General features: G+C 47.9%; 1 protein-coding gene across 1 annotated transcript in view; it reads right to left on the reverse strand.

Annotated features, from left to right (window-relative positions):
* LOC124016900 (leucine zipper putative tumor suppressor 3-like) overlaps positions 1–15,685 on the reverse strand; it is a gene marked incomplete at its 3' end in the record, with an annotated part of 35,877 nt that extends 20,192 nt beyond the window's left edge. Inside the window, exons 1-3 of the mRNA XM_046332242.1 lie at positions 15,517–15,685; positions 1,020–1,460; positions 624–908 (exon numbers count right to left, since the gene is read on the reverse strand). Of these exons, the coding sequence (XP_046188198.1) occupies positions 624–908; positions 1,020–1,349 (615 nt within the window). The remainder of the gene's footprint in view (positions 1–623; positions 909–1,019; positions 1,461–15,516) is intronic.
* Positions 15,686–16,152: the final 467 nt, after the last annotated feature.

A 16,152-nucleotide genomic window follows, 5' to 3' on the forward strand; every position in this document is an offset into this window, starting at 1 on the left:
AAAACTGCCGGTGTTGTGTTCATGAGGAGCAACCCTTGTGCGTGTGTTGTTGCATGAGTTAGCTGCGGTTACCGCCTTGCTTGGCAGAGATCTCAGAAAAGGTAAAATAGTGAACCAATGACCCAAATTTATGACGTAAAATGTATATGCCATATCTCACAATCGACTGGACTTGGCGAATGGAGTATTTTCCCTGTGACAGAGCTAAGTTCTATCTAGAGCTGAAGTGAGCGTTTTCTCTGAGTGATCGAGATGTGCACTTTGATTTTCTAAATGTGCCGTTATTCTCGTTTAAAGCCTTTACGTCAATGTCTTAAATCAGTAAACACTAGAATCATCATTATGAAATACTATGGCAATATTTATTTGTAAGATCTTTTCACCATGTCAAATTCTATTTCATCAGTTATTATAAGATAGTCAAGTAATTATATAACAGTGTAATCATAAAGTCTTTATGTAACTGCAATGATATAGGGATACAGCCGAGTATGTGTGCCCCATGCAGGAATCAAACCCACACAACCCTGGTTTTGCTGTGATCTAATTATGAACTAACTCACTATGCCAATAAGCCACATGACCCTCGCTACAAACATAATTGTTTGAGAAAAGGAACATACCTGCTCTAGTTTGCCAGAGACTGGCAGGATTTTGGGTGGGTTGTGGTTTGGAGGATTGTTGTGATTGTCTGTTTTGCTCCCTCCAGTGTCTCTTTGTTGGTGGGAGGTCATCCCAGTACCAATATCATTTCCCCCCAGTCCCACCAAGTTACTGCATACGTCCAGACTCACAACCCCTCCTCGTGGCTCTCTTTCCCTCGCTCTCTCAACCCTCTCTCTCGTCCTCTCTACCCTCTCTTTCTCCCGCTCTCTATCCCTCTCCCTCTCTACCCTGTCTCTATCCCTTTCTGCCCTCTCCTTTTCTCTTTCCCTCTCCCACTCCCTTTCTCTCTCCCTCTCCCTCTCTTTCTCCCACTCTCTACTCTCCCTTTCCCTCCCTCCACTCTCCCTCTCTCCACTCTCCTTCCTTCCTGCTCCATTTCCGTATCCCACCCCTGTATCCCCCCGGTCACAGTTGGATGCAGTTGTAGCGGTACGGTTTGTGTCAGAGTCCGGGGGCCGGTCTTTCCCAGTTACGGTCCCAATACTAATACTTCCTCGTTCTTCACTAGACGCGGTTCCCTCGGAGGCTGTCGCTGGGAGTGGGGGGAGTCGTTCGGCGCTGCAGCTACGATCGGCGGGGCAACGGCGAGACAGGGGCGGAGCACGAGGCAGGGTGGTCCTAGTGCCCACGGACTTCATGGCAAACTCCTGCTCCCCTGCCACTCCACTACCCACACTGCCCATGATGAGGGGTCAGGGGTGAGGGGTTAGAGGGGACAGAGAGTCACTCAGCCTCACACACTGGGAAGCAGTGTGGGTCATCAAGGGCTAAAGGAGGTACTGGAGGCACACACACTGAGAAGGAGGAGGAGGAAGAGAGAGAGAGAGAAGTTAATAATGTGCTCTTCATAAGTACCCTCATGCAAATAGACTGTTCATCCAGATGGTAGCAGAAGGCAGAGGCAGTAATACAGGTATTTACACTGACGTCTATGAATGAGGTTGGATCTGTCTAAACAATTATGCTACACAGTGAAATACAATGTTTAAAAATATAACAGTTCCGGTCAAATGGTGTTGTAGTACAGTGGTTCGTCCTTTAAAAGTTGCAGCCTACTGCAGCACAGCTTGCGTGGTGCCGCAGAATTCTATGGCAGGTTATTTAAGTGCCAACCCCTGGTACCATTAATGCTAGTTAGTGCTAGTTTGACCACCAGAGGGCATCTATGAGAGGCATTTGATAGTCTTCAATAGAGGCTGTACTAGAGAATGTAAAACCTTTTTTTGTAAGAACAAAGTATATGGGACTGATTTTAAGAAATGTTGCTTAATTAATTAGATTAATATTATGGTGTTTCTATTCCAAGAAAAATTAACCCTCCGGGTTTCTGTAGGGATGGGACAGAAAATATTTCGCTGTACAATGTGACGGTCGGGAGTTGGCTACAGTTCTACATTTAGCTAAAGAATCCCTTTGTTGTGCGGGCACGTGGGAGACTGGGGTTCAATTTCCCCGACAGGGAGGAAGGAGTAGGCTGTCCTTGTAAATAAGAATTTGTTCTTAATAGACTTGCCTAGTCAAATAAAGGTTACACTAAGATCATAACATTTCTACACACAAATTTTCTAAATCTAGTCTAACCAATATCCAAACGGAGATTCAGTGAAAATAAAAATCTCATTGATTTATCAAGACCAGTCCCCATGCTTGTCTCAGAGCAGTGTGAAACGGTGCTAAAATAGTTGTAGGCTACTGCTTCAAATCCTTCTAGACTTCAATATGCTCTTTAAATAAATAAGACCTACACCACTTTTAACAGCACATTACTCAACACGAGTGAGACTCATGTCGCCTACGGTATGCCTACAGTATATTGAAAAATATGACGTGACTCTCCACAAATAATTACATATAGAGGATTGGAGGATTCTAAATTAAAACCAAAAGCCGCCTCATGGGTCTCCCGGTGGCGGCCGGCACGGGTATCTGTAGCAACGCATTTTGCATTGCGATGTGGTGACTTAGACAGCTGCGCCACTGGGGAGGCCCCATCCACAAATGATCAAAATACAGACAGGTGTTGGTCAAGGTATATTGTCATGCTAATAGCCCAAAATGGGTTATTATAATACTGTGCATGGTGTCCAGGTCAGAATAACCAAAACATTTCTTTGCTAAAGACTATCAGAAAGAATGTTGGTACTTATTTATTTTGATCCACAGCCATGAAAGAGCGAGTCACTCAGCTTTATATAGGTGCCGCCAAGTTAATAAACAGATCACTGACCATTTCGAATCCCACCGTACCTTCTCCGCTGTGCAATCCGGTTTCCGAGCTGGTTATGGGGGCACCTCAGCCACGCTCAAGGTACTAAACAATATTATAACCGCCATCGATAAAAGACAGTACTGTGCAGCCGTCTTCATCGACCTGGCCAAGGCTTTCGACTCTGTCAATCACTGTATTCTTATCGGCAGACTCAACAGCCTTGGTTTCTCTCATGACTGCCTCGCCTGGTTCACTAACTACTTCTCAGATAGAGTTCAGTGTGTCAAATCGGAGGGCCTGTTGTCCGGACCTCTGGCAGTGTCTATGGGGGGTACCACAGGGTTCAATTCTCGGGCCGACTCTTTTCTCTGTATATATCAACGATGTCGCTCTTGCTGCGGGTGATTCTCTGATCCACCTCTACGCAGACGACACCATTCTGTATACATCTGGCCCTTTTTTGGACACTGTTAATAAACCTCCAAACAATCTTCAATGCCATACAACACTCCTTCCGTGGCCTCCAACGCTAGTAAAACTAAATGCTTGCTTTTCAACCGATCGCTGCCCGCACCCGCCCGCCAGACGAACATCACTACTCTGGACGTTTCTTACTTAGAATATGTGGCCAACTACAAATACCTAGGTGTCTGGCTTAACTGTAAACTCTTCTTCCTATTTCACATCAAAGCCTCCTTCACTCATGCCGCCAAAAATACCCTTGTAAAACTGACTATCCTACCGATCTTCGACGATGTTGTTTACAAAATATCCTCCAACACTCTACTCAGCAAATGGGATACAGTCTATCACATAGCCATCTCTTTCGTCACCAAAGCCCCATATACCACCCACCACTGCGACCTGTATGCTCTCGTCGGCTGGCCCTCGTTACATATAGTAAGTCGCTCTGGATAAGAGCGTCTGCTAAATGACTTAAATGTAAATGTAAATGATATTCGTCGCCAGACTCACTGGCTCCAGGTCATCTATAAGTCTTTGCTAGGTAAAGCTCTGCCTTAACTCAGCTCACTGGTCACGATAACAACACCCACTCGTAGCACGTGGTCCAGCAGCTATATCTCACTGGTCATCCCCACCTTTCCTTCCAGTTCTCTGCTGCCAATGACTGGAATGAATTGCAAAAATCGCTGAAGTTGGAGACTTATATCTCCCTCACTAACTTTAAACATCAGCTATCGGAGCAGCTAACCAATCACTACAGCTGTGCACAGCCTATCTGTAAATAGCCCATCCAATCTACCTACATCATCCCCATATTGTTTATATGTACTTTTTTGTTCTTTTGCACACAAGTATTTCTACTTGTACATCATCATCTGCACATCTATCAGTCCAGTGTTAATTTGCTAAATTGTAATTACTTCGCTACTATGGCCTATTTATTTCCTCCTCAAGCCATTTGCACACACTGTATATAGATTTTTTCCCTATTGTGTTATTGACTGTGCGTTTGTTTATTCCAAGTGTAACTCTGTGTTGTTGTTTGTGTCGCACTGCTTTGCTTTATCTTGGCCAGGTCGCAGTTGTAAATGAGAACTTCTCAACTGGCCTACCTGGTTAAACTGGCCTACCTGGTTAAATAAAGGTGAAATATATATATTTTTAAATGACTGTGCCATCAACTTGATAATATATAACAATATTTTGGAGGTTATTTTGTTTAAAAAAAAAAAAGTGAGCGATTGTAATCTGAATAATGGCCAAAATAATCCCTATGGGACTCCCAATCACGGTTGGATATGATACATTATAATAATACATTTTGTAGTATTATTTGTTTAGTCTTTTCTGTTGGATTAATCTGAAATTGCAACCAATCATGGCCGGTTGTGATACAGCCAACCTAACTAAGAAATACATTTGACGATAGAATTATCCCTACCTGTAACGACGTTCGTCTGTTGAAGGAAGAGAGTCGGACCGAAATGCAGCGTGTTGGTTACTCATGACTTTAATGAATGAAAACGCAGTACATGAAATAACTGAAACTAAATACAAAAACAACAGAACGGAACGTGAAACTAATTACAGCCTATCTGGTGACTTCAACACAGAGACAGGTACAATCACCCACGAAATACAAAGCGAAACTATGGCTCCCTAAATACAGTTCCCAATCAGAGACAACGCTAAGCACCTGACTCTGATTGAGAATCACCTCAGGCAGCCAAGCCTAACAACACCCCTAATCAGCCACGATCCCAAATAATACAAACCCCAATACGAAAACAACATATAAACCCATGTCACACCCTGGCCTACCCAAACATATAACAAAAACACAAAATACAATGACCAAGGCGTGACAGAACCCCCCCCCCCCCTAAGGTGCGGACTCCCGGACGCACCTCAAGAGCATAGGAAGGGTCCGGGTGGGCGTCTGTCCATGGTGGCGGTTCAGGCTCGGGACGTGGACCCCACTCCATTAATGTCCTTGTTCCTCCCCTTCGCGTCCTGGGATAATCCACCCTCTCCACCGACCATGGCCTAATAGTCCTCACCCAGATCCCCACATAACTGAGGGGCAGCTCGGGACAGAGGGGCAGCTCGGGACAGAGGGGCAGCTCGGGACAGAGGGGCAGCTCGGGACAGAGGGGCAGCTCGGGACAGAAGCAGCCCGGGACTGAGGGGCAGACTGGAACTGAGTGTTATGCAGGTGAATGAGGACCCAAAAGCGACTTGGCGAAAACAGAGTCTTTATTCCAGTAAAGGAAATATGCAATACTCCTAGACAAATCGGAGCGGTAAACAAAGCATAAAAAACAATTCCACTCGTAATGACGAGGACAGACTGGAGACTCGACCATAAACTGTAGGTTGCCTCGGGAAGGCACTGACCGTAGCAGACTCAGACACCTGCTCACCACGCAGCATCTGAGGGAAACACGACACGACAGGGCGAGACAAAGACACAGCACGGTGAACAATATACAAGGATCCGACAGGACAGAAACGGAAAACAAGGGGAGAAATAGGGACTCTAATCAGAGGAAAAGATAGGGAACAGGTGTGGAAAGACTAAATGATTGATTAGGGGAATAGGAACAGCTGGGAGCAGGAACGGAATGATAGAGAGAAGAGAGAGAGGGAGGAAGAGAGAAAAAGGGAACGAACCTAAAAAGACCAGCAGGGGGAAAACGAACAGAAGGGAAAGCAAAATGACAAGACAATATAAGACAAAACATGACAGTACCCCCCCACTCACCGAGCGCCTCCTGGCGCACTCGAGGAGGAATCCTGGCGGCAACGGAGGAAATCATCAATCAGCGAACGGTCCAGCACGTCCCGAGACGGGACCCAACTCCTCTCCTCAGGACCGTAACCCTCCCAATCCACTAAGTATTGGTGACCCCGTCCCCGAGAACGCATGTCCATGATCCTACGTACCTTGTAAATAGGTGCGCTCTCGACAAGGACGGGGGGGAGGGAAGACGAACGGGGGTGCGAAGAAAGGGCTTGACACAGGAGACATGGAAGACAGGATGGACGCGACGAAGATGTCGCGGAAGAAGCAGTCGCACAGCGACAGGATTGACGACCTGGGAGACACGGAACGGACCAATGAACCGCGGAGTCAACTTACGAGAAGCTGTCGTAAGAGGAAGGTTGCGAGTGGAAAGCCACACTCTCTGGCCACAACAATACCTAGGACTCTTAATCCTACGTTTATTGGCGGCTCTCACAGTCTGTGCCCTGTAACGGCAAAGTGCAGACCTCACCCTCCTCCAGGTGCGCTCACAACGTTGGACAAACGCTTGAGCGGAGGGAACGCTGGACTCGGCAAGCTGGGATGAGAACAGAGGAGGCTGGTAACCCAGACTACTCTGAAACGGAGATAACCCGGTAGCAGACGAAGGAAGCGAGTTGTGAGCGTATTCTGCCCAGGGGAGCTGTTCTGCCCAAGACGCAGGGTTTCTGAAAGAAAAGCTGCGTAATATGCGACCAATCGTCTGATTGGCCCTTTCTGCTTGACCGTTACACTGGGGATGAAACCCGGAAGAGAGACTGACGGACGCACCAATCAAACGACAGAACTCCCTCCAAAACTGTGACGTGAATTGCGGGCCTCTGTCTGAAACGGCGTCTAACGGGAGGCCATGAATTCTGAACACATTCTCGATGATGATTTGTGCCGTCTCCTTAGCGGAAGGAAGTTTAGCGAGGGGAATGAAATGTGCCGCCTTAGAGAACCTATCGACAACCGTAAGAATCACAGTCTTCCCCGCAGACAAAGGCAGACCGGTAATGAAGTCTAGGGCGATGTGAGACCATGGTCGAGAAGGAATGGGAAGCGGTCTGAGACGACCGGCAGGAGGAGAGTTACCTGACTTAGTCTGCGCGCAGTCCGAACAAGCAGCCACGAAACGGCGCGTGTCACGCTCCTGAGTAGGCCACCAAAAGCGCTGGCGAATAGAAGCAAGAGTACCTCGAACGCCGGGATGACCAGCTAACTTGGCAGAGTGAGCCCACTGAAGAACAGCCAGACGAGTAGAAACAGGAACGAAAAGAAGGTTACTAGGACAAGCGCGCGGCGACGCAGTGTGCGTGAGTGCTTGCTTAACCTGTCTTTCAATTCCCCAGACTGTCAACCCGACAACACGCCCATAAGGAAGAATCCCCTCGGGATCAGTAGAAGCCACAGAAGAACTAAAAAGACGGGATAAGGCATCAGGCTTGGTGTTCTTACTACCCGGACGGTAAGAAATCACAAACTCGAAACGAGCGAAAAACAACGCCCAACGAGCTTGACGAGCATTAAGTCGTTTGGCAGAACGGATGTACTCAAGGTTCTTATGGTCTGTCCAAACGACAAAAGGAACGGTCGCCCCCTCCAACCACTGTCGCCATTCGCCTAGGGCTAAGCGGATGGCGAGCAGTTCGCGGTTACCCACATCATAGTTGCATTCAGATGGCGACAGGCGATGAGAAAAATAAGCGCAAGGATGAACCTTATCGTCAGACTGGAAGCGCTGGGATAGAATGGCTCCCACGCCTACCTCTGAAGCGTCAACCTCGACAATGAATTGTCTAGTGACGTCAGGAGTAACGAGGATAGGAGCGGACGTAAAACGTTCTTTTAGAAGATCAAAAGCTCCCTGGGCGGAACCGGACCACTTAAAACACGTCTTGACAGAAGTAAGAGCTGTGAGAGGGGCAGCAACTTGACCGAAATTACGAATGAAACGCCGATAGAAATTAGCGAAACCTAGAAAGCGCTGCAACTCGACACGTGACCTTGGAACGGGCCACTCACTGACAGCTTGGACCTTAGCGGAATCCATCTGAATGCCTTCAGCGGAAATAACAGAACCGAGAAAAGTAACGGAGGAGACATGAAAAGAGCACTTCTCAGCCTTCACGTAGAGACAATTCTCTAAAAGGCGCTGGAGTACACGTCGAACGTGCTGAACATGAATCTAGAGTGACGGTGAAAAAATCAGGATATCGTCAAGGTAGACAAAAACAAAGATGTTCAGCATGTCTCTCAGAACATCATTAACTAATGCCTGAAAAACAGCTGGCGCATTGGCGAGACCAAACGGCAGAACCCGGTACTCAAAATGCCCTAACGGAGTGTTAAACGCCGTTTTCCACTCGTCCCCCTCTCTGATGCGCACGAGATGGTAAGCGTTACGAAGGTCCAACTTAGTAAAGCACCTGGCTCCCTGCAGAATCTCGAAGGCTGATGACATAAGGGGAAGCGGATAACGATTCTTAACCGTTATGTCATTCAGCCCTCGATAATCCACGCAGGGGCGCAGAGTACCGTCCTTCTTCTTAACAAAAAACCCCGCCCCGGCCGGAGAGGAAGAAGGCACTACGGTACCGGCGTCAAGAGACACAGACAAATAATCCTCGAGAGCCTTACGTTCGGGAGCCGACAGAGAGTATAGTCTACCCCGAGGAGGAGTGGTCCCCGGAAGGAGATCAATACTACAATCATACGACCGGTGAGGAGGAAGGGAGTTGGCTCGGGACCGACTGAAGACCGTGCGCAGATCATGATATTCCTCCGGCACTCCTGTCAAATCGCCAGGTTCCTCCTGAGAAGTGGGGACAGAAGAAACGGGAGGGATAGCAGACATTAAACACTTCACATGACAAGAAACGTTCCAGGATAGGATAGAATTACTAGACCAATTAATAGAAGGATTATGACAAACTAGCCAGGGATGACCCAAAACAACAGGTGTAAAAGGTGAACGAAAAATCAAAAAAGAAATAGTCTCACTGTGGTTACCAGATACTGTGAGGGTTAAAGGTAGTGTCTCATATCTGATACTGGGGAGATGACTACCATCTAAGGCGAACATGGGCGTAGGCTTGTCTAACTCTCTGAAAGGAATGTCATGTTTCCGAGCCCATGCTTCGTCCATAAAACAACCCTCAGCCCCAGAGTCTATCAAGGCACTGCATGTAGCACCCGAACCGGTCCAGCGTAGATGGACCGTCATAGTAGTACAGGATCTAGATGGAGAGACCTGAGTAGTAGCGCTCACCAGTAGCCCTCCGCTTACTGATGAGCTCTGGCTTTTACTGGACATGAATTGACAAAATGTCCAGCAAGTCCGCAATAGAGGCACAGGCGGTTGGTGATCCTCCGTTCCCTCTCCTTAGTCGAGATGCGAATACCTCCCAGCTGCATGGGCTCAGTCTCAGAGCCAGAGGAGGGAGATGGTTGCGATGCGGAGCAGGGAAACACCGTTAACGCGAGCTCTCTTCCACAAGCTTGGTGACGAAGATCTACCCGTCGTTCTATGCGGATGGCGAGAGCAATCAAAGAGTCCACACTGGAAGGAACCTCCCGGGAGAGAATCTCATCTTTAACCACTGCGTGGAGTCCCTCCAGAAAACGAGCGAGCAGCGCCGGCTCGTTCCAGTCACTAGAGGCAGCAAGAGTGCGAAACTCTATAGAGTAATCCGTTATGGATCGATCACCTTGGCATAGGGAAGCCAGGGCCCTAGAAGCCTCCCTACCAAAAACTGAACGGTCAAAAACCCGAATCATCTCCTCTTTAAAGTTCAGGTAATTGTTAGAACAATCAGCCCTTGCCTTCCAGATAGCTGTGCCCCACTCTCGAGCCCGGCCAGTAAGGAGTGATATGACGTAAGCAACCCGAGCTCTCTCTCTAGAGTATGTGTTGGGTTGGAGAGAGAACACAATATCACACTGGGTGAGAAAGGAGCGGCACTCCGTGGGCTGCCCGGAGTAACAAGGTGGGTTATTAACCCTAGGTTCCGGAGGCTCGGCAGACCAGGAAGTAACAGGTGGCACGAGACGAAGACTCTGGAACTGTCCAGAGAGGTCGGAAACCTGAGCGGCCAGGTTCTCCACGGCATGACGAGCAGCAGACAATTCCTGCTCGTGTCTGCCGAGCATGGCTCCTTGGATCTCGACGGCAGTGTTACGAGCGTCAGTAGTCGCTGGGTCCATTCTTTGGTCGGATCCTTCTGTTATGCAGGTGAATGAGGACCCAAAAGCGACTTGGCGAAAACAGAGTCTTTATTCCAGTAAAGGAAATATGCAATACTCCTAGACAAATCGGAGCGGTAAACAAAGCATAAAAAACAATTCCACTCGTAATGACGAGGACAGACTGGAGACTCGACCATAAACTGTAGGTTGCCTCGGGAAGGCACTGACCGTAGCAGACTCAGACACCTGCTCACCACGCAGCATCTGAGGGAAACACGACACGACAGGGCGAGACAAAGACACAGCACGGTGAACAATATACAAGGATCCGACAGGACAGAAACGGAAAACAAGGGGAGAAATAGGGACTCTAATCAGAGGAAAAGATAGGGAACAGGTGTGGAAAGACTAAATGATTGATTAGGGGAATAGGAACAGCTGGGAGCAGGAACGGAACGATAGAGAGAAGAGAGAGAGGGAGGAAGAGAGAAAAAAGGGAACGAACCTAAAAAGACCAGCAGGGGGAAAACGAACAGAAGGGAAAGCAAAATGACAAGACAATATAAGACAAAACATGACACTGAGGGGCAGCCCAGGACTGAGGGGAAGCCCAGTACTGAGAGGAAGCCCAGTACTGAGAGGAAGCCCAGTACTGAGAGGAAGCCCAGTACTGAGATGAAGCTGAGGCAGGTAGTAGGCTCCGGTAAATCCTGGCTGGCTGGCGGAACTGGAAGATTCAGGTTGACAAGCAGATCTGGAAGAGACTGGTTGTCTGGCAGATCTGGAAGAGACTGGTTGTCTGGCAGATCTGGAAGAGACTGGTTGTCTGGCAGATCTGCAAGAGACTGGTTGTCTGGCAGATCTGGAAGAGACTGGTTGTCTGGCAGATCTGGAAGAGACTGGTTAACTGGCAGATCTGGAAGAGACTGGTTAACTGGCAGATCTGGAAGAGACTGGTTCTCTGGCGGCGCTGGGCTGACTGGGAGCACTGGCGGTGCTGGGCAGACTGGCGGCGCTGGGCAGACTGGGAGCACTGGCGGCGCTGTGCAGACTGGGAGCACTGGCGGCGCTGGGCAGACTGGGAGCACTGGCGGCGCTGGGCAGACTGGCGGCGCTGGGCAGACTGGGAGCACTGGCGGCGCTGGGCAGACTGGGAGCACTGGCGGCGCTGGGCAGACTGGCGGCGCTGGGCAGACTGGGAGCACTGGCGGCGCTGGGCAGACTGGGAGCACTAGCGGCGCTGGGCAGACTGGGAGCACTGGCGGCACTGGGCAGACTGGGAGCACTGGCGGCGCTGGGCAGACGGGAGACTCCGGCAGCGCAGGAGAGGCGAAAGGCTCTGGCTGCGCTAAACAGGCGGGAGACTCCGACAGCGCAGGAGGGGAGAAAAGCGCTGGCTGCGCTGAACAGGCGAGGCGCACAGAAGGCCTGGTGCGTGGTGCTGGAACTGGTGGTACTGGATCGAGGACACGCACAGGAAGCCTGGTGCGGGGAGCTGCTACCGGAGGACTGGTGTGTGGAGGTGGCTCTGGATAGACCGGACCGTGCAGGCGCACTGGAGCTCTTGAGCACCGAGCCTGCCCAAGCTTACCTGGCTCGATGCCCACTCTAGCCCGGCCAATAGGAAGGGCTGGTATGTGCCGCACCGGGCTATGCTCCCGCACTGAAAACACTGTGCGCTCCATAGCATAACACGGTGCCTGCCCGGTCTCTCTAGCCCAACGGTGAGCACAGGGAGTTTGCGCAGGTCTCCTACCTGGCATAACCATACTCCCTTCTAGCCCCCCCCAATATTTTTTTGGGCTGCTTTTCAGGTTTCCTTGCCAACCGTGTTCCCTCGTATCGTCGGCTCCTATCTCCGGCTGCCTCTGCTCTCCTTAGTGCCTCCACCTGTTCCCATGGGAGGCGATCTCTTCCGGCCAATATCTCCTCCCAAGTGTAACAACCTTTACCATCCAACACGTCTTCCCATGTCCATTCTCCAAATAATTCATCCTCCTTTTGCTGCTCCAGCTGTCGCTGCCTGTTTATACCAGCGCCTCTCCGTTTTAGCCAGCGTGTCTTTTTTATTGACTCCATTCGCCTATAGTCCTCTTCGCATTGCTCTAGCGAATCCCAGGCGGGCTCCTGCACTCTCTCTGGGTCGGCCGCCCACCTGTCGATTTCTTCCCACGTCGTATACTCCATGCCTCTGCTGTCCATAACGTCCTCCTTTCGCTCCTGAAACTGTCGCTGTCATAGCCAGTTTACACACTGCTCGGTCCGTGAGTGGTGGGTGATTCTGTAACGACGTTCGTCTGTTGAAGGAAGAGAGTCGGACCGAAATGCAGCGTGTTGGTTACTAATGATTTTAATTAATTAAAACGCGGTACATGAAATAACTGAAACTAAATACAAAAACAACAGAACGGAACGTGAAACTAATTACAGCCTATCTGGTGACTACAACACAGAGACAGGTACAATCACCCACGAAATACAAAGCGAAACTATGGCTCCCTAAATACGGTTCCCAATCAGAGACAACGATAAGCACCTGACTCTGATTGAGAATCGCCTCAGGCAGCCAAGCCTAACAACACCCCTAATCACCCACGATCCCAAATAATACAAACCCCAATACGAAAACAACATATAAACCCATGTCACAACCCTGGCCTACCCAAACATATAACAAAAACACAAAATACAATGACCAAGGCGTGACACTACCCTCCTTCTAGGCAAGTCTATTGTCCAACTTGTTTACCTGCATTTGTTTACCTGCATTAGACAACTTTGTTTCAATATTTCTGTAATTCAGTGATATGTATTCCCATAGTAATTCATTATGGATCCATAACTAAATAAACATCGGCTTCTGAAAGAGTATTTTTTTATCATTATTTAATTAACGAAAGCATAAAGATGACATTATTAGTTACATTGTTTTAGTTTGACTTAGTGCAGACCGGCACTAAGAACATTTCCCTAGTCAGCTCCCTTACAGTGACCCTTACAGTGTTACTCTGTGCTACCCAGTGTGGCTCCACCCCCCCCCCCCCCATGGGCTAGGTCCATCTTCTTCTCCACCCCCCCCCCTCCCTCCCATGCACCCTGCATACAGCTGGAGAAATGCAAGGCAATCCCATTGTGCGCCACTCATGAGCCATGACCAATATATATTGTCCTGCTAATAACAGGATTAATAATATATCTGTGAGAATATCTAATGCTTTTATATAATTCAAAATGAATAATAATAGTTTATTTAAAAAATAACAATATTTTGGAGATTATTCCATATAACGTAAAAATGAGTGAGAAAAAGGCCATTCTTGAACATCGGGTGACATTGTTACTAATTTGTAAATAAAGCCAGTTTGCTATTTAGAATTATTTATTTATATCACGTTTCAGGTAAGACCCAGATGCAGACAATCTTGAATTAGCAACAGTTTATTAATCCAACAGGGGCAGGCAAACGACAGGTCAAGGCAGGCAGGGGCGGAGTAATCCAGATAGGTGTGGCAAAGGTACAGGAATGCAGGCAGGCTCAGGGTCTGGGCAGGCAGAAAACTAGAAAACAGGAACAATCGAGAGACAAGACTAGAGGGGAAAACGATGGTAGGCTTGACGAAACAAAACGAACTGGCAACAGACAAACAGAGAACACAGGTATAAATACACAGGGGATAATGGGGAAGATGGGCGACACCTGGAGGGGGGTGGAGACAATCCCAAAAAGGCAAAACAGATCAGGGTGTGACAATTTCTTTTTTTAGAGGGAGAGAAACTAAAAACCTAGTCGTCTCATGAGTCCCCCAGTCAAGGCCGGCACAGGTATTGAACCAGCATCAGCACAGCTTGCACTGCTATGCAGCGCTTTAGACCGTTGCGCCACTCTATTGCTGTACAACATGACCGGTTGGGAGTGGGCTACACTACTATAGTAAGAGCAAAATCATTCAAATAAAATAAAATAATAAAAACCTTAGTGCAACAACAGTTTTAGTAGGTAGTACTGAAGTCATGCACAATTATCAGTTTCTATTTAGGTTTATGTCACCAATTCATTGTCAGTTAGAGAAACAGTAGGCCCCAAAAGCATAATCAGTGCTCTAACTCCCCCTTGTGCTGGTCTGGAACAATGAAGTGATGACGCAGGGTATCGTACTAAACCATAAATTACCTCTAAGTACAGCAGCATAATCGCAAATCTTTTAGTGGAGCAACCACTGTATGCAACGTCCAGTATTTATATTTATTTTGCCTTTATTTCACCAGGTAAGACATTGAGAACACATTATCTTTTACAATTAAGGACCTGACCAAGATTGAGCAATGAACTGTGCAGAATAGCAAACATTCAGTTACTATTAGTTACTATTCAGGTTGTTTCTGAACGTATAAATTACTTATGTGTGCAACATGTGTGTATGTGTGTGTGTGTGTGCGCGTGCGTATGTGAAGCTTGAGTGGGCGATTAGGTCCTGCCTACAAGGCAGTGAGTGAGAGCGCGGCAAAGAGGCACCTGCTGTTATGAAGTGTGGTTGTGTGTGTGTAGGTACACCAGGTGACATCTTCCTACTCTTGCACCTTTCAATCTGCAATGAAATTTAGATGGAGCGATTGCTAACTAACTCTCCCCTGCGGTCAAGACATTACAGACTGTAATGTGTGACGGCATACAGTATTCAACAGTACGCTCAATGCATTGACATGAGAGAGGAAGAGAGAGAGAGAGAGAGAGAGAGAGAGAGAGAGAGAGAGAGAGAGAGAGAGAGAGAGAGAGAGAGAGAGAGAGAGAGAGAGAGAGAGAGAGAGAGAGAGAAAGAAAGAATGAGTCGCTCCTGCCAGATAGGCTATAACCCCCACTCCATGTCCTTCTACACTATTTAATTCCACTCGGGTAAGCTATAGTAGCAGCCTAACTAACACACGGTCTCTCTACTGATATGGTCTCCTTTACTCTCACCCATGATTCTATCCACATCTCTCATCCCTCCCACCTTCTCTCTCCATCTCAACGTGACTATATCAGGATACGAATAGCACGACTGGCTTTCCTGAAACATGAACAGTTATTATTAGATTGAAATGATTACAGTTGAAGTCAAATAACACGTATTTGTCATTGTCTGAGCCGCTTTGATGTAGCCTGGGATACCGTATCGAACCATTACATCCGTATGCCCTGTCTATAACATAGCCTACTCACTGTTTTCAGCACCACTGTTGGTTTCGAGACACGATGATCGTAACAGCCGTTTGTTCGTTAAAAATAGCCTTTGCCCCGTTCCGGTCGGTTCTGAAGGATAATGCAATGTTGTCAGTGGATGTTTTTTTTCCCGATAATAGTCGCAGTCGGTGTTGTATTGATGATGGAGGCAGCGGATGTCGCGATAATCAGCTGTAACCAAACAACCCAGACACGCCTCTTCTTCTGCACGACAGAAACGCCCCTTTTTGCACCACTCAACCATACAAGAGCAAAGACTACAGGCTACTGTCATCATCTATCAATCAAAAGTATTGGAAATAGCTGTAATCATATTTTCGACCACCTATAGTCCTTTAAATACAATTTGTCTGAGATGGAACAATTAAAGGAACTTGGGAATATATTCCTACCAGTATTATTGACTCTAGGTGCATAAAGTAATTTGTGGTGTAACAGTATGTTGAAGAGAGAAAGTCAGAGAAAGTCAAGAGAGAAACTCAAGTCAACACACAGAGACTGAGACATGGACAGTGTTCATCAAGATGTCATGGCTGTTAAGTGACCGTCCGTACTGCTACGGGGTTGAGAGGTTTATTGCTGTGTTCATAACAACTCGTAAATGTGCAAATACCA

Source organism: Oncorhynchus gorbuscha, unplaced genomic scaffold (assembly GCF_021184085.1).
Source record: "Oncorhynchus gorbuscha isolate QuinsamMale2020 ecotype Even-year unplaced genomic scaffold, OgorEven_v1.0 Un_scaffold_11:::fragment_4:::debris, whole genome shotgun sequence".
Taxonomy (NCBI): Eukaryota; Metazoa; Chordata; class Actinopteri; order Salmoniformes; family Salmonidae; genus Oncorhynchus; species Oncorhynchus gorbuscha.